This window comes from Ammospiza caudacuta, chromosome 3 (genome assembly GCF_027887145.1).
Source record: "Ammospiza caudacuta isolate bAmmCau1 chromosome 3, bAmmCau1.pri, whole genome shotgun sequence".
NCBI lineage: Eukaryota > Metazoa > Chordata > Aves > Passeriformes > Passerellidae > Ammospiza > Ammospiza caudacuta.
Genome location: NC_080595.1, coordinates 24,426,018 through 24,450,057, shown reverse-complemented (window position 1 = coordinate 24,450,057; position 24,040 = coordinate 24,426,018). Strand labels below are relative to the sequence as shown.

At 35.5% G+C, this 24,040-nt stretch overlaps 1 protein-coding gene across 1 annotated transcript in view; it reads right to left on the bottom strand.

Moving 5' to 3' along the window:
- Positions 1-24,040, bottom strand: part of USH2A (usherin) — a 372,150-nt gene that overhangs the window by 234,369 nt on the left and 113,741 nt on the right. The window contains exons 21-25 of the mRNA XM_058801041.1: positions 9,064-9,194; positions 3,198-3,324; positions 2,715-2,816; positions 1,228-1,416; positions 576-706 (exon numbers count right to left, since the gene is read on the bottom strand). Coding sequence (XP_058657024.1) covers positions 576-706; positions 1,228-1,416; positions 2,715-2,816; positions 3,198-3,324; positions 9,064-9,194 — 680 coding nt within the window. The remainder of the gene's footprint in view (positions 1-575; positions 707-1,227; positions 1,417-2,714; positions 2,817-3,197; positions 3,325-9,063; positions 9,195-24,040) is intronic.

Below are 24,040 nucleotides of genomic sequence, written 5' to 3'. Positions count from 1 at the left end.
ATACAGGATTTGTGAAACTTCCTCTACAGTGTCGGGAAAATGGCGACAGAGATGAGATGGAATTAAGCTGGAACTAACTAATTTCTGCCTGTTTCAAGTCAAAAGAAACAAAAAATATGGATTATAAAAATAAACATGTACCTTAAAGAGAGTTTTATGAGGAGACCAGACAATTTCCATCACAGCCTTTTTGATTTATAATTTAATTGACTTTGTTTTAGTATGAGAACTGGGAAAATAGATAAACTTTATGCTTTCCTAGAAATTAAATCAAAGCTTTTAATACATGTATTTTATTCTTTTTTCTGATCACTTCTAATCCAGTTAAGACAATAATTCTGCTTTTCATACATTTATATCTTTCTTATTTATGACATGAATAACAACAGTAACTTAAAACTTAGAATCTGTAAAAGAATTTTGGCTCCATTATAGTGTGCTGTGCAAAGCATTTCAAAACTAATAAGACCCAAAAATAACTTATGGTTTGAAATTTCTTTCAGTGCTAGTTTTGCTTTTGTGGAGAAAACTTACAGGTCATGTCTAAATAGAGTTAATCATATTTTTGAACTTACTGCAAGATAATCTGGGCCATCTTTATTGTAAACAAACAAAAGCAACCCATTCAGTTGATCTGTTCTGAATTTGAATGAGATCTCAAATTCCAGTCCACCACTGAAAACACCTGAATGCAGCTCCAGGAACCCTTGAAAGAAGGTGAATGCATATATAAGTTAATCAAATAAGCAAATTTGTTCAAGAAATCAAAAGTAAAAACCTAGGTGCTACTTTATACTCTGACATTAAGAACTCAGGCTTCAAAATTATAGTTCACAACTTTATCATTTAGCTTTGAGGACTTTATCAATAACGTACAGCAAGAAACCAAACCAATAAAGTATCTTAAATTTTTTTTACCTGGCTTTTTTTTTTTGGCTTTTTTTTTTTTTTTTTTTTGTTGATAGGCATCTTTATGTCCCTACAAAAGCTAAAATTCACCTTTCAGACACACATCCAATCTGCATATAGTTACAGCAGCACTATCTGCAATTCCTCTTCCATTCAGCAACCTTCTGTCAGCCAAGAGACACAATTTTAAACCAACAAAAATAATCCCATATAGCTAAAGCTGCCTTGAAAAGAAGATTACTGCAACACTTTTGACACAACCATCTTCTCAATTATCTCAATAACAAATTTGGATAGAGCAATAGCATAGCAAACTACCTCTGCCAAGAAAATGTGCTCCTTTTGAGAGTCCAATGGGGCATCCTTCCCAAACATGGCATACATTGTTTTGTTCTTCAGCGTCCTGCCAGTTCAAAGATTCCCAGTTCTCATAGGGAGTATGCACTTTTTTCAAAAATATGTCACTGAGACAGCCCACAAATCCTTTCTGGACTATAGTCTTCATCCCTGCAAAAAGGAATATTTTTTTTTAAGTCAAACACCTGCAACTTAATGTAGGAATTAATTTATATGTTTTCTACATGCTGTCCCTATCATATAAGTCCATGTGTGCATAGAAAACCAGCCATCAATCAGGTCATAAAGCTGGCCTCCAAGCTAAATCCAGATTTCTGAATGGGTCTAATCACTAAAGACAGCACCTACTGCTGTGTAGCTGAAAACTATCAAACTTTTTGAGATTTTTGCATGCAGCTACTTTTAAATCAACAACATAAATCTACTCTATGAAAATCCAAAAAAGCTTTCGTTAAACAAAACAAAAATTCTGAAGAAAGGCATGCATGTGGTGAGCAGGAAGCAATAGGTGAGGCAGAGAAATACAGGTTTAGAAGCTTAATCGGGAAGTTTTTCCTTCCTTTTTTGTCTAAAACAAAAACCCAAAATCAACTACACTTAGCTGTAATCCCTTCTTTATTACTGGGGGCAAAAATTCAAATCTGTTTTTATAGGTGCCCTACTCTTAAATGGTATTGATATTCAGTCTCATTTTGAATATATAGCTGGGGTTTTTGAGAGAGGCATCCTGGATTTCTTTGTGAACCAATGCTTTAGAAGAACAGATGCATGTTTTTCTGGTTTCAGTGCAGTGAAATAAAGAAGGAAAGAGGAAGTTGAACTCTAGTGTACCCCACATCAAGTCAACCAGATTTCATGTCAGAGGCAGAAACACAAACTTAATAAAGAATCTGACTTTCAGATTAATACAAAAAAAAACAGAATTCTGGATATGAATTCACGGAAAACAGCTGATTGTATACTTACATAGAAAGTCACTTCTGCCATTTGATGGCAGTTTACATATTTGGCATATATACTAAGTTTATGTATGAAAACTTATTGATTCTTTGAGAAGCCAGATATGGTCCAGCTCCTCATAAATTCTGTATCTGTAAAATACAGGTATATTCATACACCTCTGATTTCAATGCAACAACTTCTGAAGGATACAAACTCACACCAAAAAGGCCAGTATGTTGTACTCCTGCATCAAACTGGGATGCATAACCTTGTGCTTAAGCTAATACAAACAATTTACACTGGTATTTTGGAATGAATTTGTGAAACTGTATGTAAAACATACCCATAAGTTTCACACTCATACCAGTTCTGTGTACAAAATCCACTGAAATGTACACAGACCACAAAAAGTGCTTTAATGTTGATGAAATCAACTATACAGAGATTTCAGTCTATCCCAAAAGATAAAATTTTAGAAACTGTACAGACTTATTTATCATACTTACCTTCATCCTTTCTTACAATAGTATAACCCTGTGGAAGTCCTCCAACAAAAACTCCCGTGTTCTCTCCAATAATGGTACTGCCACTAGTTGCTAAGGAAGAACCTGAACAAAATAATTTTTTATTCACATATTCAATGCTTTCAACAGATTTTCAACTCAATAACAAAATATTGGTACTTTATAAAGAGACTAATGTGACACAATAGTCTAAGAGTTTCATAATACATACCCAGGAAATATTTACAGCTCTATTTAACAACAGGAGATCAACACAATTATAAATTCACAAGCACAAAAAGACTAAGTACTCAATTATCAAAGACTCACAGTGGAGAGATCGCTCAGATGAACAGACAAACCAGTAATGACAAAATCATCAGAAAATGGAGTTAATTTTTTTTCTGTATGGGTGAACATAGGTAGTGAAAAAGCAAGTGAGCAATATCCTTAGTAATACCAAAGTTATTTAAATGAATTGATTACCTGTGTACTGCCCATCCACTGTGATGTTTCCCAGAGCTTGAATTCTTGTAGCAATTAGTTGGTGCCAACTGTTGTCATTATACACTTTTCCACCATCATTAGTTGGAGTGACTGCAACTGCAGATCCCTTTTTATTATAACGGAAGAATCAGATTTATAATATTTTGAATGTAATATTTAGAATAATATTTTACTCATTTATGACAATTTATAGCATATTACATCTAAAAATAAAGACAGCGATCCTATGTTTAACTTCCTTTGGACTGCTGAATGATGTTTAGGACTTATTTAACCTTCTAAATTTAAACACTAAATTTAACGTTCTCAAATAATAAATTAAGGATCAAGCATCCAGTTCAGTGTCTATTAAAAATAGAAAATCGTGTGTAGTTCCTCTGATACAGACAAGGATGACGCACAAATTACTGAGGGTCATGTCACTCAGACTTAATATTTTTTATTTAAATTATGTCTCTATTTAACTACTTCAAGGATTGCTGTGGCTGTGAAGTTTGATGGCCATGGTTCAATGTGCCATCCATGGAGAGCAGCTGCATATCAGGATTGTTAATTGCAGCACCTGTCCATATGAAGGGATCCAAAAAAGGGTGCATGTGTAGCACAGTGGATGCATTTTCCCTCCATGTTAACCTGGTATCAAAAGCACTAAAATCTCTGGATGAGAAAGTACCATACATTTATGGGGGTAAAAGCTCATACCAAGAGATTCAGGAAAACAAAACAAAGCAAAAACACCCTCAAAACAAAATCTCAAACAAAAAAACCCAACCAAATAAACAAACCAAACTAAACAAAAAAAGCCTCAAAAGGTAGTTATTGAGGTTGCTTTTATGGTACAAGGGATGCTTGTAAAAATGTATTTAAATTCAAGGAGAATTTTTCCCTGATATTAATAAACAAATAAAAATACAACATGAAGGGGTGAATTTAAGGACATCTATTACATATACAGAGAAATCTTTTCTCAATTGCTGAGTAAGAGGAGTGTAATAGATGCAGTTACCAAACTAAATCTCAAGAATGCAAAGAACCAAACAAAATAAGACATAAATTAGTATAATGATGTAATAAAAATAAAATTAATAAATTTCAAGAATTTTCTAGATATTTATATGCAAACAATCATCTAACTTGTTAATAATGCCTATAAGATTGCCTTAGGACTTTATATCATTCTTAAACTATCTGGGAACTCAACATTATTCTGCTGAATCCACAAAAGAGAATCGTCTTGTACAGCAGGCAACTACTGATAGAAAAATATTTCATTATAAAGGTACTGTACTATAATCTCAACCACTCCAGTTACTTTATGGCTTCAACAAACAATTTCCAAAAAGTACATAAATGAGAAATTTGGTTACTTATAATTTGGGGGCCCAGCTTATAACTTTGCAGCAACAAGCCAGACAGTTCAACAGTTTTTTTCCAGATGTTCTAGTATTATTTTTGATCCATGGCGAAAAGCTGTTGATAGAAACAATCACCTATTTTGATTAATACTAAAACCCTTGTATGAAAATTTAGTATTCTGTCTTAAGTTATGTTCATCCATTAGAAATTGCATTTTGGCACATAGACTTATGAACCCAGAACACATTTAACATTTAGCATAGGGGACTGTCACTCCGTATCCTATGTATCAAAATATCTATGTGATGTGCACATCTATACACAATTAAAGAAAAAATTATTTCCTGTGAATATTTACAGCACGTTTCTAGCTCCATTCAGTCAACATCCTGGTACTGAGGAGGTTTGGAGAGCAGTACCTCTGCCCCAATAATAAGAATACAAAGCTATATATCCTTACATACTGATGGCACTTTCTCATATACTATTTTTTATTGTCTTCTCTCCTATTTCAACATTTTAATATTTTACAAACACACACATTTCATTATCGTAGTTTAATAATTAAAACCAGAACTGGTGTCATGCCCAATTAATGTGCCCTGGTAGCATGCCCATTAGTTTTTCCATTAGTGAATTCAACAATACTAATGGGATTACTAGCATGGGATGCTAATTGGGCGTGACATAAGAAACTGGCTTACTTCTTAGCATACCCTTGCTAATGATGAAATTAATGAGCATTTTATTAAATGCTGTCTCATCAAAGTGTACTTAGTTAGCGTTAAAATTGTTACAAACGATGCTGCATTCTAAAGATCAGGTGCCCGAATAAGTGGTTCTTCATATTATGTTTGCCAACAGTCTAGTGTATTAACAGTTTTATACATCAGAAACCACGTTTATTTGTAACCAATTCAATCTGGGACCACACAAGCACACATGCTAACCTGTGCTTAATTTTGGAGGGAAGGAATGTAAAAGACACAAAGTGTTCAGGGTTCAGCATGTGCTGCACTGGAGAGGCCTTTTTACACTTTTTCCATAATTACCAGTCACTCTGGGATCACATTCAAACAGCCTGCTGCAAGATTGTTTGTCATGGATTTTGGAAATATGTATTTTGAAATCTGCATTATTTTGCTATGCCATACAATAAGTCTTAATGTTTGGTTGCTGTCAGTAACAACTGAGTAAATATAAATGATTCTGTCATACTGATGTTTACATTGAAAATCATCACAAATATGAATCTTCAGAGATACTATCTCAGGTGCCAAAGTCTGAATGCAACAACATTTGTCCCAGTCAAGTTCTTTTAATGCTTAAACTCCTACTACTAAGAAGGTGAACAAGTACTGATGTTTTGCCAGTGCCAAGGAGGAAGGTCTAGTAGAGACACATAGCCAGGTATTGTCTATCTTCCTTCTTTTTATTTTGTGGAATAAAAACCTCACCCTCAGAGTGTGCCTAATACTTTGGCCTCTCCATGACAAGAACAACAAACAAGGCAACGCACACAAGGAAAGTATCTAGTGTTCCTCCTTTTTGCTATAAAATTTAGTAAATGAATCATCTTATAAAATAGAAGAGTTGGATACAATTCCCTCCACCCTGTGAGAAGAACCTCAGTGTATCCTCAGGCTGTCCTAATCACTTAGGAAAAAAGGTGCTCCATGTTTGGCTTATATTTCCACTGTAACTGATTTCACTTGGTATAAGATATTCAGTGCTTCCCTGGGGAAAAAATGAAATTACCTCTAGTCACTGAAAGATAACCATAAATTTAGCTGGAGTTGATTGTATAATTTAGGTGTAGATGTACAAACATCATGATAAGAAGAAAAATCCACAGACAGCTGAAGATTTACAGAGACTCTGAGTTTGGAGGAAGCTCTATAGAAAAATTTGATTGTTCCAAAAAGACTAAGGAAAAGATCATTTTGCAAAAAAACCTCATGCTTCCTGGACCATAGGTAGTAACCCACAAAGAATGGCAGTAAAACAGTTAAGAAGGAAAAAAGAGCAGTTGCACAGCACAAAAGGGAGACAAAAAGGAACAGTCAGACAACAGCTAGATGAATGGTGGTGTACATGGAACTCAGAGAAGTATGAATGGACACGAAGAAAAGGATTTGAAATTAACACTTAGCAAAGGAAGAAGCGAGGCTGCTGAAGGCTCCCCACCAGGAGGACTTGGCAGGACCATCCCCAGAGCAGACACAACAAAGAGAGAACGCGTGGCTGATCACGAGCAAAGATACGGCCCAGCATCCCGAAAGGGACTGAGGGTACAAATAATTAACCTGCCACAGGTCACAGCTGGAAGGGAGCACAGAATATTACACCACACTGCTGCAGATAAAAAGTTGCCGAGACACAATTGTCATCAAAAAGAACGTTGGCAATCTCTCAGAGAAGAGCATAAAGGAAGGGCCATAAATGTTTACTGTATATGTCATGACTATAATTAAAGACAAGAATGCCTATAACCTGGCTAAGACACCACTTGATGTCAATAAGAAGTAAGTAAAGAATTTGCACACTAATGCAGACTGTGATGCACAAATGAAAGATGAAGAAATGCTGCTACAGTACAGGATATCTGACACTGTAGGGAAGGAATAGCAAATCATGGCTAAAGAAAAAAAGAAACAACTTTGACAAAAACAAAGAAACAAATGTAATGACAGTAAGGTAGCACAGAATATTAGGGATACAGAAGACTGAAATTTTTCAATAACTGAATTTTCAGAGGTAAAAAAGAAAAGTTTTCTACACAAAACACTTTGATGTAGGCCACTGCACCCTACTTTTGAATCTGAGAATGTACAGGAATCTCTTCCACATTATTAATGAGAAAATATAAAGTATTAGCTTTCAAGATAGTAAATCAACTATTAAGACCTACACTGCTCCTGGATACCTTGAATGACAGCTTTTTTCTTTTTTTCTCTAAACAGCAATTGAAGCACTGAAGCAGCACAACAGGCTGTTTCATAAGAGGAAACTATTGAAATGATGAGCCTAAAAATAAGCATGGAAGAGTTGCCTGATACAAATGAAATAAAAAGATAAAGAAAGATACATTCATAAAGAAGTAATCTGTTAAAATTCAAGACAGTAACTGTTGAAAATACTACAGGAACTGAGAAGCTCTAAGGACTGAATATGAGACCTGCTGGAATTCTTTACAGTTAAGAGATAGGTGAAAAAGTGGGGGGAAAATTAAAGCCCCAAAGCAGCCACTCTTCCATCTCTCCCTCTTTCCATTCCCCTGATACTGTGGATCCAAAGAAATAAAATATCTTGTAGGGTATGATTTAAACAACTTAACATAAAGCTACTTTAAAAGAAGCAATCTGAAAGAAGGATTAGGAATACTACCGCAGGCATTAAAATGTCAGTTGAAAGACAGCCACTCCAATTAACCATCAAACAACAACAAAAAATCTAAATAAACCTCAGAAGATCTTGCAAGCGAAATAAAACTTTCCTTTCAGTTAAAAGAAGGTATTTCCTTTCAGTAAAAGAAAAGAGCAAAAATAGAACTAGTCCCTATTAAAATGTTTATGAGGACAATATTAACAACATTAAGCTGGGCCCCAAAATCTGAAGTACACAGTAAGATAAAGCCTGCGTGTAAATGCTGTAGAATTAATAGAAATGTGTATCTTGGGCTTAGAAGCAGATTTAACATTTTCTAGCATTGGGATCGCATACAAGCCTGCTTCTGTGCAGCACCTTGCTTCTCCTATAGGTGTTTCAAAGCTTAAGGGGATTTTCACTACTGCACAACACCTTCACGTGGTCACAGAGTGACTGTGGCAGAGCTCAGGAGGCAAAGGTTAAGAGTGGGTCAGAAAAATCTGATAATTATTTAGTTTCTTGCATATTTATGAAATATAAGTGAGGCCATAAGGTTTTTTAATTCCATAAGGAGATCCAGTTTTGGGGTGCCCAGAAAACACAAAATACCCAAACAGAAATGCAAGGCCTTACTTTTTATTTTGTTGCTACTTCTCTCATCTATATTTTTGCATAATGGTGACATGCTGATCTCTATAGGGGAACAGTCTCAAGACGAAAGGCTTAAAAATAATTGACTAGCATTATATAAACTTACTAACTAATTCAAAACTTAGTTCTGCGCAACTTTGAAATCTTGTTAGTTTAAGCTGTAGTGGTGTTAAGTGGCACTGACAAAAAACCTCACTCATAAAAATGCAAAAAAGCCCATCTTATATTGTGGCATACCCAACAAAAAATCAGCAAAGGTTTAGTATTTCAGTTTTTCTCTACTCAAAATCTCTAGTTACCTATGGGTTCTGTGAAGCAAGTTAGCTTGTATCAATTAAATTTGAAAAACAAACAAACAAAAACCAACCAAAAACCAAAACAAAACAAAAAATTCCCAAGGATAAGCATGTAAAAAGTACAAAGGTAAATTATATAAGCAACTTTTATAGGATCCTGTCTTTTGTTGTACCTGTGGATCAAAAAGAAAGTAAGGACGCCCACTCTTCAGCTGCAGCGCAATGTACTCCTCCTGATTGCCAGGTGATGCAGAGAAAAAAATCAAACCATCAGGCTCCTGGGTTCTAAAGTTCACTTTAATACCTGGTTAGAAAAAAGTAAATAGATGGTTAATGCCAAAAGTGGTTCTTGTAAGTTACAACAAAATTTACAAATAAAATATCATTTTAAAAACAGCATCAACATCGCAAAGCAAAATCATGGAAGTTCTGTTCACCTAAACCCTTGCTACACATTGAAGGAGAAATTTTACTAATCCAGACTGAGGCAGCCCTTGAGAGAAATTTCTGTGAGCCCTTATTCATCTCTAAAAAAAGACATGCAATTGTGACTAATATTGTTTAGTAACTTCTTTCTTAGGAAAACATAATTCAGATATTAGCATAATATTCTAAAAGTCGATGTTTTACATGTGGATTTTCATTTTTCACTTAACATTTCTACAGGTAAAACAGAAATTAGGTTTCTGCATGCAAGGATTTGAACAAATAGTAGGGTTTTGGTTCCAAAAGATATATGTATGTGTTTATATGTAAATTTTACTCATATTATTTTATAAACATCATATCTAAGTGCACAAAGAACACATGGAAAAGAAGTAGTTTTCCAACAAAAATTGGAAATATCCAAAGGAGTAATGGATGAACTAAGCTTCATTAAGGACTTTCCAGATCATTATCAATAGTCCTCCATTTAGTTTCTGATAAAATCCCTGAGTGTGTGGTAGAGCCATGCTTTTCCTGCACCAATATTTTGCAAAGGGAAATGAAAAGGCAGTAATAGCAACACCCACCTATTCTATACATTTCCATGACATTTCTGTATAAGGTGCTTTACGGAACAAGGTAAGTAACTGGGTTTTACCCAACTCTATCAAACTATCCAGTATTTTCCTTATTTTATGACAGGCAGAAAACAATAAATTACTAAAGATTTTACTGCAGACAGCACCTATATTTAAAAAAAATAAAACTCATAATTCTGACACACATTCATATGAGATTATGCTTGTACCTGAAAGAAATATCCTTTGGCCTCTCTACCTAATTCCATCCAAAGTTTTCATGTAATTAACATGATGTAATCACAGACACAAAGCAATGAGAATCAGCCCTGCTATTAAAACACCTGCAAAAAGCAGTTGCACACAAGTAGCTCCTGCACACGAAAAAACTCAGCCAACAGTGTCCCCAGTTAAGGAAAAGCACAGCTTTCCCGGGCTCAGAAATGAGCTCTTGCACTACTGTGAGCTTCCAGGTACTTCCAGCTGCAGTATCTGCTGGAGAGGCTGAGACTGACGGCCTCTAATCCCAGCAATGGGGAGCACAGTTAATTTAACAAGCTGCCAGTATTTTCATGAAGCTGCCAAAAGACATTTCTGAAGACCAGAGGATCCTTCCTCACACCTGATGCAGAAGGACTAACACAAACAAAATAATTTAGTTTCTGCAAAACCACCATACATTCTTTCATAATATTGTGTTATATTGTACATAGACATTCTTGTATAACGTTGTGTTAGAAAATATAAATTAAATGGTTCATAGCAGCAAAATTGCAGTAATTACAGAAGTTTTCAACTGTTATGCAGAAGCCTTCTTTTTCTTTGGCTATTGAAGAATCCTGCTTGTAGCTTTATAGAAATTATTGATGAGTCAGGAGCCATTATTTTCTTCTAAATTAATTTGCCACATATTAAAGAACTAAGAAAAGGACTTCATCCCTTTAAGTTCAAGGGTCCTTGGAATTTCTCATGAGATAAGGAAGTTCAATATTAATAATTTCTCATGTTTCTAGAAGTGACTACAAGAGAGAAACCAAACAGTAAGAAAACTTCTGTCCCACAGACAATATTTTCACTGCGCAATAAAAAACTTGTTAAATTAATATTTGTCACAAGTACACAGTAATTAATACTGGACCTCCAGGTCAACACAAAGCATACCCAGAAGCCCATTCAGAGTGGTAGCAACTACATGCATGCCATTTTTCTCTTTTAGTGGCACAGAACACTGGAAATGGATTTACTTCATTTGGACAGAGAAATCTTTCCTTCCAACATCAGAGAAGTTTCACAGAACTTGAAAACCACATTGTATTACCAAAAAAAATTTTCTTTTTTTTTCATACCTAAGGGGAGGGTGAGATATTTTTCAAGTTTCTCAAAGACTCGTGTCTATTATTTCAAAATGCATGTCTAAAATCTTAATTTCAATGTTAAATATAACATATAAATAGAAACATAAATAAAGTGGTGACATTACAATTACTTCTGTAATTTGTCATATACAGAAACTGCATCTCAGCCACACTACTCATGCTACTAAATCTTGGATGGAAAACATGACCATCTGTGGGCCATAGTAGGAAGGTACTTTTAACCAACTGAAACTTGAACTGCAACTCAAGAATTCACCTAACATGCTTGCTTGTGTGACACAAATCATTGTTCCAAAAGAACTTATCATTTCTGGGATAAAAACCAACAGGAAATTCTACTACAAATTAAACATTTATATATGTCATACAAATAAATTCTTTCATTCCATTTCAAATTATAGTTGCAATTGGAGAAGCTGTCAGAATTCCTTTAATTATAAATAAAGAAACTTATTTAATTTCTGTAATTGAATTTCTTTAATTATAATGGCATCGTACAAAAAATAATACAAGCATTGTATATAATGAACATAAAAGATGAAAAGAAGACTACAGAGTAATAAAAAGGACAAGTAAAATAAATTAGTAATTATTAGCATTAGTGTTTTCAAATATCCCAAATTGTATTAGGGCAGACTAACCTTCTATCAGGATCTACATACTTTCAACTTAGGCAGCAGCAGATTGGGACTGGATTTCTGTCCTAGTTTCAAAGATGGCACACCCAGGTTAGAGTGGGAATAAGACTGAAACATGACCAATGCAGGCATTTTCAAATGCATCCAAATGAGATGCAACACCAGCACGTTACCCTGCAAGGGACACAGCTCTGAGAGTCCCTTTCAGGAACAGGCTGACATTACAAGTAAAATTATATAATATTACTCTAATTTTTGATGTGCCATAACACAAAAATTTCTTTTTTTGTTCAATAAAGAAAATGCATATGGTGGGATTTTTCTTCCCCCTTTTTGTTTCCTTCATGCAAGTTTAGCAAGGCTCAGAACTTCAGCAGCATTTCACATTCTACCTGGGTCCAGATTCTTCTAGCACATTTCAGTATGATTTACAAGACCAGCACAAAAGTATTTAAGAGGCAGAAATGTGCTCTTGAGATGCTGACTGCATTTCTGGCAAGTTTACAGAGCACATGGGATTATTTTGAGTTCAGAAGAAGCAGTTGGCAGTCAGCAGGAAAATAATAAATTAGAAACAGCTCCTAGATTAGCATAACATATACTAATAATTTATAATTATTACAGCAATAAAATTCATTTCTGACTAATGCAAAACCCTTTTTTCTTGCAGAATAAAAAGTTTAAAATAGGTTTTATTTGACCAAGAAACCATTCACCCAGAAAATAAGGGTAACAACTTGCTGTAACCTATCTTTCCAAATGAACTGAACTGAGTTTAGTTTTCCTAAAAAAAAGGTTTCTAAAAAGTCAAAACCATTTCAAAAACAAAAACATGTAGAGTCCTCAAAAACTGTGTTTTGACTTTTTGGTGAAGAGTAGAGGGGAGAACGAAGGAAGACAATTGAAATCATCTTTTGCAATAACACTTGAGAGATTTCAGCAAAGTAACCTACTTAAAAATTAATCTTGTCCCAACCATTCAGCAAAAAATACCTGTAAAATACCTTTCTCTAAAACTAGATATTCAGAGTTGAAAACAGCTAAAAAGTAGAAGTTTTTATAGTCATTAAATACAAAGAAATTACCTACAATAGTCTCAAGACTCCTCACCAAAACTTACATATAACCACATGAACAATTCTATTCAAAAGTACTAAGAATAGTCACATAAATAGATTTCCAACGTTGTCAGTGATCAGCAAGGCTAGTTTTAGCTTAATTTTCATAAATACATCAAATCCCAACCCATATGAGCAAGATATATAATAACAGGATTGATACCTCAGCATATTATGGATAATTTCCTTGCAAACTTAGGAAGAAAATAAATGGAAAAGAGCATACATTACAATCAGAAAAATAAAAAAAGAAGAAATCTGCCAAATACCTTGAAAATCAAAAAAGCAATTTCAAAAATGAGTTTTGCATAATCTATGAAGCACATCCATTTCCAGTGATTTTTTCCCAAAATTGTACAATTGTAGGAACATAATTTGCATTTCCATTATACTTATATTGTTATAGGAAATGGTTTCAATAATTATATAATTGCACATTCTAATGAACAGAAAATTGTTGGCAAAGAAAGTGATCACTTTATGCTCACTGAGAGCCTTATTTGTGCATAATGACAGCTAAAATGAACAGAAATTGTATATAAAATTTTGACGACAGCATCAGGCTCTCAGCAGTCCCTTCAGGATGACAAACCTTAAGTGTTTATTTAACATTAAGACTGTATACAAATGCACTTGCCTAATCAAAATACATTTTTCCATAGGAATTATAAACAAAAATCTGTTTTTAACTAGGAAGGGGGGAGATGGAGAGTAAAAAAATCTCAGTTGCTATGCACCTCAATAGCATTTTGTTGTTATTCTCTCTGTGAGAGTGATACCTCTTGTCATCACAATAGCTAAAAGAGACAATTATTTTTTAATATATTTTTTTATATATAAGAAAACACACCTGTAGGGAAAAAAATTAGAAGGAAGACTTAACAAAAACTGATCAGTTTCCAAAGCAGTTTCATTTAATGGATAGTGGAATTGGAAGAAAAGAAGAAACTCAGAAGAGACTTCTCTGGACATATTTATGAAGATCCTTTACTGAATACAAGGTCTTTTCCACACTTTGTGTGGGCCTATAGCTTCCTGGATTTTATTGAGAGAAAAAGACAGAAGGTCTTCTTCCCAAAGCTGTGCAAGACCTGTTGTTTTTCATACAGCATCAGGCTTCATTTTTTACTGTTACCTTAATGTGTCCAAAAAAACATTTTCAAAGTGCATCATCACTAACATTACACTAAGTTAGTCATTCCATTGATGAAGTAAATCCTCTTCGTTTTTAAGCTGCTTTAGTCTTTTTTTTTAGAAATATAAAATATATATTTAAAAGCCACGTTCATATGTACATATTATATGTTTACACACATATATATTTGTATAAACTCACATACATAAAATTCCCAAACTGAAACTGGACTCCCTTGCCTTTTGTGAGCAGAGTAAAAGCAAGAGAATCTAAAAATCCATGGTTTCTAAATTAGACTGTACAAAAGAACTGTATTTGAAAAAGTCTAATTTTATTCAGAATTGACTCAACATGAAGAAATTTTTTTAGGTATTCTTAATACATCAAACTGCCAAAAAGCTAAATCAAACTAAAATGTTGAGCAAGCATAAACACAGAGTATGGTGAGTGAATGAAAAGAGAAAACACGTAACACTTTTGGTGGAAATCAACTGTCAAGCAAAACCCCAAATCCTCTTGATGAGATCTGAGTGTTTCTTTTACACAAAAATGACTAATTTGATACCTGTTTTTTCTTATTTTGCTTGCTACCCCATTATACCCACTACTGGTAAAACAAACAGGACATTTTATCTTTAATCTTCTTACTACATAACCCAAATAACTTCAGTCATGTTTGCATTAATGCTGCATTAATCATGTTGTTGCGTATTAATGAGTTTTCGGGCTATGCTAATTACTGTCATAGATTCTGCAGCAGCCCATTAAATATACAAATTACAGAATTAAAGAGCCAGAGCTCTTCATGATTAATCTTTAAATGGAGAAAAACTAATGATGTCTGTACAAAGTTTCCCTCCACTTTTGGCTGACTGAGCCAAATGAACAATCAATTAGATTATTTGAAGAATAAGAATACTGCTCATACTAAAAGATTTGTTATGCTGTTTTTCTATGCAGAAGACACACATTTGCAGGTCTCCATCAAATGCATTTCTGTAACATATTCCAGGCTTTAAGGTCTCCCAAAGTGTTGCATGGGGAAAAAACTTATGGATACTCCAATTCATTACTCTATACTCATAGGAATCTGCTGGTTCCATATGAATACAGTAAATCAATCTTCTCCTTTTAGCAAGGACACAAGTCCTGCTACTACCCAGTAGAAAAGATTTACAGCAAACCTTGGTGAAAAGAAAGCCAAGATAAGTTTAAAGTCATTTGATAAGATTTGATGTATTAGTAGCACTTTATCCCCTCACTAACAGAGTGATGCTTTGTCAGGAATAGTGCAATACCTAGTGGTTAAATCAAGAGATTCAGAATTAGGAGACCTTGGGTCTGTACTCAGCCAGTGACTGGGGCATGTCACCTGAGAGCCATCACTTAAAACACCTTCCTTCCATTTTCCTCCTCCCTGAAGAACAGTGGCCAATATAGCTTGTGTAAGGTTCTATAATGCTTGAAAAATTCATTACTGTTTTGTCCTCCACATCCTAACACACAGATAAAATCAAAATGCCCACATGTACTCAGAAAAGTTACCTAGAGACTAGGCATTTACTGACATTTGAGAGACACTAATACTTCCAAAAGAGGGGATTAGTTCAGCTTCCTCCAAACACTGCACAGTATGCAGAACATCACAAGACTTCCCGAAAGAGAAAATTCTCAGTCTGTAGTAATATTATGCTGCACATCAGTAGGTGCAGTTCAGAATTAACTGGCTTTTCCAGGCCTGTCCTATCACTTCCTCATACAATGAAAAAATAAATAAACCCTATTTTATACATTAAAGGATTTATATTTATACAAAGTAATTCTTTAAGAAAAAACAAATCTGCTCAGGGCAAGATTGATCATGGTATGAGAATACTTTCATACGAATTGAAAAAGACTGGTTTACTAGAATTAGTGAACAAGGAAGAGGATGTAATACAAACATTTGAGATTGCTTAGGAAAGGCAGTTAGGGAGCAGAGAAGCTGTCCAACAAACACTCAACACATAAACAAGACCATTTAAGGAAATTTAAAAGAGCACTTAAGGGAAGTAAAAAGAAAGTTCAAAGCAAAAACGTGGCTTTTCACAGGTACCTTACAACTTTCTCAGTGAAAATAGAAACATAATTTAGACAATATTAAAAATATTGGCACGTTATCTAAGAAATTGGCAAGATGTAAGAGAAACTGGTTAGACTGCCTACCTAGATTTATCTAAACAAAAAAATGAAGGCCTCGGAAAAACATGAGACATCAGATAGGAGGATGCAGGTGATGCCATTATCCGTGAGCATCCTCTGTCATTAGAGTCAACAGCCAGCTCTTTACACAGTCTTTTAAGCAATACTATCATTAAAGAAATTAGTGACCTGCCTCGAATTCATTTATTAAGGCAGTCTATGAGGAGAATTCATAACTGTTTTCCACTATGTACATTGGGAAAGCAAAGAATGAGCATGCCATCCCACCAGCATCACCTTCTCAAAGCACAGATACCAGAGTAGAAATAAAACTCTAATTTTGAAACTCACAGAATCAAATGCTGCTTGGTGTGAGGATCAGCTGCACATTTGTTTCTGTGCTGCTCAATACTGAAGTGAAATATGAACAAAGAGGAAACATCAGTCCAAATTTCACTTAATGCTTTCTTTGATGTTGATGGTCATCAAGCAGAATCTGAAAATTTTACTCAAACATGAACTCTCTAAAACATTTTAAATTATTTATCTTTATTTATTCATTTTTGAAGCCTAGAAAAGTTCAAAAGACAGATTTTGTTAGAAAAGGAAGAAAATAATTTCTACGAATAAAAATCCTTTATGAGCAATTTCATTAATTCAAAGGTTGATATTTAAAGAATGGAAACAGAGGAAAGCATTCATCTTCATTTTAACATAAATTCTTTAGAGAAAGAACTGTATTCTGTTACCCATATGTGAATTAGTGCATAAAAAAGGTCATCTTATGCAACAAGGGTAAGGTGGGAGAGGCTTCTAGGTGTTAATGCAATGCAAATCATAATTACTAGAAATATGATGACAAGAAGAATCACTTCAAAGATTTACAACAGTGCAATCTATAAAAGGTCAACATCACAGTGAAATCAGAAATGAGCTGGAGGTCAGTAGTTGTAAATAGCACTTCAATTATAAGCCTTTAGTTAGTATTTCCAGCAGTAGTACAAATGTAACACTGCACAGATAGTAACTTAACTGATCAAGGGAAAAGAGTTAGATTACAACTGAGTAAAATGTAAATACATCAAAATTAAAGTCAGTGTAATGATCTGAAACACAGCAAATGCAGACAACCGAGCACTAGCCAAGGCAGAATCCATCACAGCATCTCAGAAGCTGAAAGCACAATAATGTGGAAATCCTGCAGCAAGTGAGGAGCGTTATTGATTAGAGAGTGCACATAAGGAACCGAATAATAACTAAAATAAGCTGATGAGTGTCTGGAGGAATACTAGAGGACAGAAATGGAAATGTAACGAGGGGAAAAAAAACAGAAAAACTTACAGACAGAAATACAACACCACAGAGCAAACACTCAGAAATAAGTATAGATTAAAGTTACAAACAGCAACAAATGCTACTCATGGTAGAACTGAGAATAAAAAAGCTAACAACATATTCAAGTTAATGCAGCAATTTAAGGTAAAGCAGTAAAATGCAACAAAACTGACAAATTAAGAATTAACTGAAAGGAATATATAATATTTTCATCTAGTTGTATTTGCAGCAGTATTTCCCTTGAGTATTCTTCATACAATACCCTTTTCCAGAGCAAGCGTAAAAGTGGTTTTATTTGTAGGGACTAAGCTCAGAAAAGGATTTCAATGGAATGATCAGGTGCAAGCTTTATGTATGGATATATAAGTAGATGTGAGGGTTCTCTCACTGCCTGCTAAGCTATTTACCATCTAATGGAACTACAGCTTGAGCATGCAGCAAGTCCATCTTTGGAAGCATTAATAATATTGCATTACATTTTGTTCTGTTACTCCTGTGCCTCTGTACCTAGGAACTGCACACCCTGAGAATTAAGTGTTTTATGGGGTTTGGCATGAAATGTTCACTGAAAACATATCCAAACACTTTGTAGCAATTATGCAGAACATTTTACTTAAAATATGATCTGGAGCTACCCAACCACTGTCTGCAATACCTTAGTTTCAGTCAAGCACAGCCCTTACAGATCAGGACAGAACAGAAACAGAAAAGTTCAGCTCAACCTCTCCTATGCTGAACATGTAGATGATGGCATTTTTCACTCTAGGATTCAGATACTAGGTGAAATCAGTTTATTCAAAATGTAGTCCTGGAACATGAGAACAAAGTACATCTGCTCCTTTATAGTGTAAACCCCTTTTCATTCTAGTGTTAGGGCCTTGCCTAGATTACTAGTCTCTATCAAGAGTTAATTATGTCCTTAATATGAATTTCAGAATAGACCAGAGTCTGTATCTGCTTAATCAGGAAAAAGATCTACTGACTTCAGTGAGAAACCTACCTGAGGCAGAGTTTATTTTACATTTGCTTTGAATTGTTTAAATTCATGAGAGGAATGCAAAATAAATTCTAAACCAGAAGACTGCTAAAATATAATCTACACAAAAAAATAGGAGATGCAAGTTGGAAAGTTGTTACCAAATTCAAGTCTCAAAAGCAGGAAATTCTGCTGAAGAAGGGTAATATGCAGGATATGCAAGGGAAGCTTCAGCTGAAGGACTTGAGAAAAGAAAAAGCCAAAGGTATGCAATTTACCTTTCCTTTCACAGAACATTTCTTGTGGACCATTTAAGTTAGTACCACTTCGGGAAATGTGACTTCATAGCTGATTCTGTAGTATTTGTAGTTGTACTTTGAACTAGTTTTAGGTTACTATTTTTATCTTTGCCTCGAATGGTTTATGTATATTTCATTACCTGGTTATGATTTGCAATTTGTACTAACACAGTTCTGCTCACCTCTAGTCCACTTCCACCCTCACCTTGGTCCAAATATTTGTGCAATTTTTTGCCCCTCTGCTCCACCCATCTCCTCTCTTCTTTGACCTCACCTACCCTCCTTTCTGCCCATTTCTGCCCTTCTGCTATATTCTCTGACCTTCCCTTTTGCACCGTTTGTTTCTCCTTCTTCCCCATTCACCTCCCCCCATCTTTTCAGCTGTTCTGTCTGCCCAGCTCCATCTGCCTTTCTTACACCTTCTCCATCCTTCCCTGATCTCCTCCATTATTTGTACCCTGAATGATAGCCTTGGCCCTGCCGTCTTTAAATGATCATGTCAAGGCAAGAAAGCCAACAGGATAAAGTAAACAGCCAACATACTGGGGCTGTTACTGCAAAAGTTAACTACTATGCACTATCTAGAATATAAACAGAGGCAAGTGGTGCATTGAGAAGCTAAGAAATCTAGCAATTTTCACTTAGAAACTACTTCAGCATATGTGTGATCTCTGCTTACTCTCCCTAACGTTTCTCAGTGCACAGAAGGAAGATTTTGTCAGAGATACAGCACTCACAGTCCTTGGACTGGATTTGAAAATAGAACTGGGAGGGAGGGAGGGAGGGAGGGAGGGAGGGAGGGAGGGAGGGAGGGAGGGAGGGAGGGAGGGAGGGAGGGAGGGAGGGAGGGAGGGAGGGAGGGAGGGAGGACCTTGAAGTAGTTCTGCAGCATTGGCTGCTGTTACCATTTCCTTTTCCTTTATTGGAAAGCCATGGGCCAATATGAAGCCCCAGTAATTGAACAGGGGATTTTATGTTATTTATCATATGTTAAGATCCACCAAATTCACCAACATCCTCTGCTCTGCCAAGCTTCTATACAGAGTGTGCCATAGAAAACATGACCCAGTGCAGTAAGCCAGCTGTGGAGGTTGTGTCACCAATTTGTAGCCTGGCGTATTCCCAAGAACCAAACCCCTGCACTCACAGTAAACATCAAACACATACAGAAGCATGAAACAGAACTAGCATGGCAATGAAATCACATTTATCTTCAGCTGAATATTCACACAGTATGAAATATTTCAGAGTGATAAATACAACCCAAACCCTCCCTCTGCCCTGGTTTTTAAGAAAGCACTCTGGTGGTATGCAGTGTGCATGGAAAAACTCCTGTGCTGCATCCAGCAACCCAACTAATGTGGTCAATACACATTGCAAGGGACAGATAAAATCAGGTGCTCTGTCCTGTGTGCAGTCACCAACCTGGAAAAGCAGGGTGGTACACAAAAATGCTGGCAGTAATGGAACACAGAGGTAACACCCTCCTCCTACCCAGGTGGTGGAGACGCATCGTAGAGGAGGATTAGAGTTGAGATTTTCACCACATGTCCAGATGCAAGTAAGAGCCAGTTGGTTTGGTGTTTCAGTGCTTTTCCCTGTACGGTAAGGAGTTCATGATTTTCTTATGGATACTCAAAGAAAATTAGGTTTATTACTAAATACTGAACTATACCTGTTGGTACATACCAGAAGGCAGACTACTGTCAACTTTTTTCCTAATATAAAACAGACATGTAAAGATTTAACATTCAACTAATTTTATTAATCTAAATAAAAAGAGATAAGGCCAATACTGAAAATCTTTTAATTTCTTCACATAGCATGATGTCATTTAACCTCCATATATTATGATATTTTCAGGCAGGTATTGATTGAGTCTATGTCATCTTTTCAGAATTTTTAATTCCTTAAGGGATTCTTGAATTAAAGACCTCTTTGCTATAGACTGCCTTTGAGTTGACTTTTACATTATTACTTAAAACTTGAGTGATTACAGAATCCATGACTAATTCAGAATTATGGCAATAAGGAAATTTCTCCTCTTCTACAAAACTCATTGAAAATTTTTCTTTCTTTCTTTCCCTTTTTCTCAAAATATAAGGCTTACTGCAACAGAAAAAATAATTCTTGATTACAACACTGTAATAGATTAAATAAAAGAGTGGGTGATTGGACATATAACACTATTAGGAAGTATGAGAGTTTATATTATTTTGTTTCCAGTGTGATCACTTTGCCACTTGCAATGTCTCACAGGAAGACACACATAAAAGAAAAGGAGCCATCTTTTCTCATGTGCTGTAAAAAGCCACCTTTTTTCCTGTCCCTTGTGTTGCCTGAGGATTCAGATGACACCAGCTTGATTAACTCACTGATTATTTTAAAGAATTGCTTGTGATCCTAGAGCAGTGTAAGGGATATGGGGAAAAAATGTCATCCTTAACAATGTATAATCCCTGACTTATAGATGCTCTTAATAGCACTAAATAAAAAGAATAGTTAAAAGGCTGAATTCTGCAACTGCAGTAGCAAGGAATGCCTAGCACAGAATGGCAGAGCCACAGAGGAGGCAAAGGCTCCCAAAAGAGCATGTGTGCCGCAGCTGTGCCAGAGTAGGGCTTCCACCAACGGGACCTCGGGTAACGCACAGCCCAAACTGCTGGGAAAGGCTGCAGTGGAGCGGCAAGGCTGCACCTTACAGCCAGCTCAGCCCTGTCCCACAGCCAGAGCTCCGGGGAGAGGCTGCCCGGAGATGTTAACGCATTTCCTCCCAAAACATGCAGTAGTTATCCCGAGGCTCTCAGGTGTAGGAGGATTTCAGGAGAACTGGGCATTTCCATCTTAAAGCAGCCTTGAGCCTGGCCATTTCTCAGGCTGGTGGTCACTTTGCAATTCTGCAGGAGTACTGTGCTGCCCTGATTTCCACCTCTGACATTTCCCTGGCCCTTTCCCCACCATGTGAAAGGCAGAAGGTCTGGCATAAAACCAATTATGCAGTCTTTGCTTCACCCAGGATTCCCATTCAACTCGTTTTTCCCCTCAGTGCATGCAGTTCAGTGGCATAACAAAGTTTACACAGAAAAACTCTATTTTTTTTTAAATTAATGAAGCTAATGTGACAATTTAACATGAGTTTGGAACAAGCAGCTTGAATTGGCATATTTCAATCATTGAACTGGAACAATTTGGAAGAGCAAGAATATAAATCAAATGAAAGAAATATTAAAGGATACTAAAGGAGGAAATTAGAAACACTGCAGCTTTCAAAATTAGAAAAAAATAATTTTGAAAGCTGTAGTGCAGAGGTAGTGCTTTTATAACAAACTTAGTATTTTTAAAATAATGAACAAAACCTTCAAAAAACAATAATTAGATGTAGAAATCTTTCGTAAAGGAACTCACTCTGAGCAGGGCCAAAACTTCTGTGGAAAGGATTACTTTCATCCCAAGGCAAAACTCTTTCTTCCTTCTACAAGTCTTCTCAGCGGTAGACGTTCTTAAAAAGACTTATTGCTCACACCCTCCTTGAATTTTCCCAACAAGGTTTCACCCTGGTTCTACAATTCACTTCATAACTTGTTTCTGGATAAAAAAATATTGCCTGGGATGGTTGCACCTCTCAGTCTAGTCTTCATTTTGTTCATCCCATTATGAGGACTGATAGGAACAAAGATTGAAATTCCTGTAAATAGATTCACCCTCCCTATCTCTGTAGCAAGTCACTAACAACTTGAAAATGCATAAAATAAAATCCCCTAAGGGCTAAATCTCCACTACACCAAAATTCCCATTATTTACTACAGAAGGGAATGCATTCTGTTTGTGATAACCCATCTACAGGTGAAGTTTTGTTTTTAGTAAATCAAGAAACTTTTAAAGTAAACTAGAATAAAAGAGCATTATTAATCACCAAGCTTGAAAACAAAAATGAAGGAAAGACAAAAATTCTATCTTAAAATGTGATACTATTATTATTGAACTTTTTTTTTTCCTTTACTCAGGAGAATACCTGAGGACATATTCCACTCACAACTTTACCACCGTAGAATAACACTAATTAAAATTTAGGCATATAAGCATGATCAGAACAAAAAATTTAAAGCAGACAGGCTTAGATATAAAGTATCAGGCAAAACCAGATTATTTCTTCTTTTTTTTCCTTTTTTCCTCCTTGAGGTAGATAGCATGTTCTTTTCTGAACTCTGTATAGCACCAAAGAATGCCATCAGTATACTAACCATGACTCTCTGACAATTAAAGAATAGAACAGCAAGATATTTTTGTAGTTCACCATCTTGTTCAGTATTGGAAAATATTATGTGCTGCTTTCTTGACTAGCATTGCATAGATTTCATAGGACAGCAGAGGAAAAGTCGGTTATCCTAATAAATAACACACCCAAAGCACTCTGTAAGAATATGGCCCACAAAATAAAAATCTCTTTTGCAATAACTATAATAAGTACATTATCAGTTGCAGAAAGCACTGGAAGACTTTTGAATCATATAACAGCTTGGGTTGGAAGGGACCTTTTAAGGTCACCTTGTCAAACCCTGCCGGCAATGAATATGTTCAACTAGATCTGGTTGCTCAAAGCCACATCCAAACTGACCCTCAGTGTTCCCTGGGATAGGGCAACCATAGCATCTCTGGGCAATCTGTGCCAGTGTTTCACCAGCCTCATTGTAAACAATTTCCTTAAAAATAGTCTAAATCTACCCTTTAAAAAACATTACCCATTGTCCTACATAGACCAGTAAGGAAAAGTGGAGCTGCATAACAGAAAATGCAGAAATCTTGAGTTAGTGCAGCCAACACATTTTTCAGGGAATAGCCTTGTTTTATAAACTAAATCATAATCAGAGAGAGAGCAAATAATCATTTCTTAGCAAGATAAAGATAGGACTTTAATAGCAGCACATGTAACAGGTTAGTTTAATAAATAGGATGGTGCAAAACCATAGAGCACTATATAAGTAATGATCAATGTTTAAAATCAATGCTCTTGCAAATTGAAGCCAATGCAAAGGGGCTAACACCAGGGTAAGGTGATCCTGTTGATATATTTTGGATCTGCTGAAATAA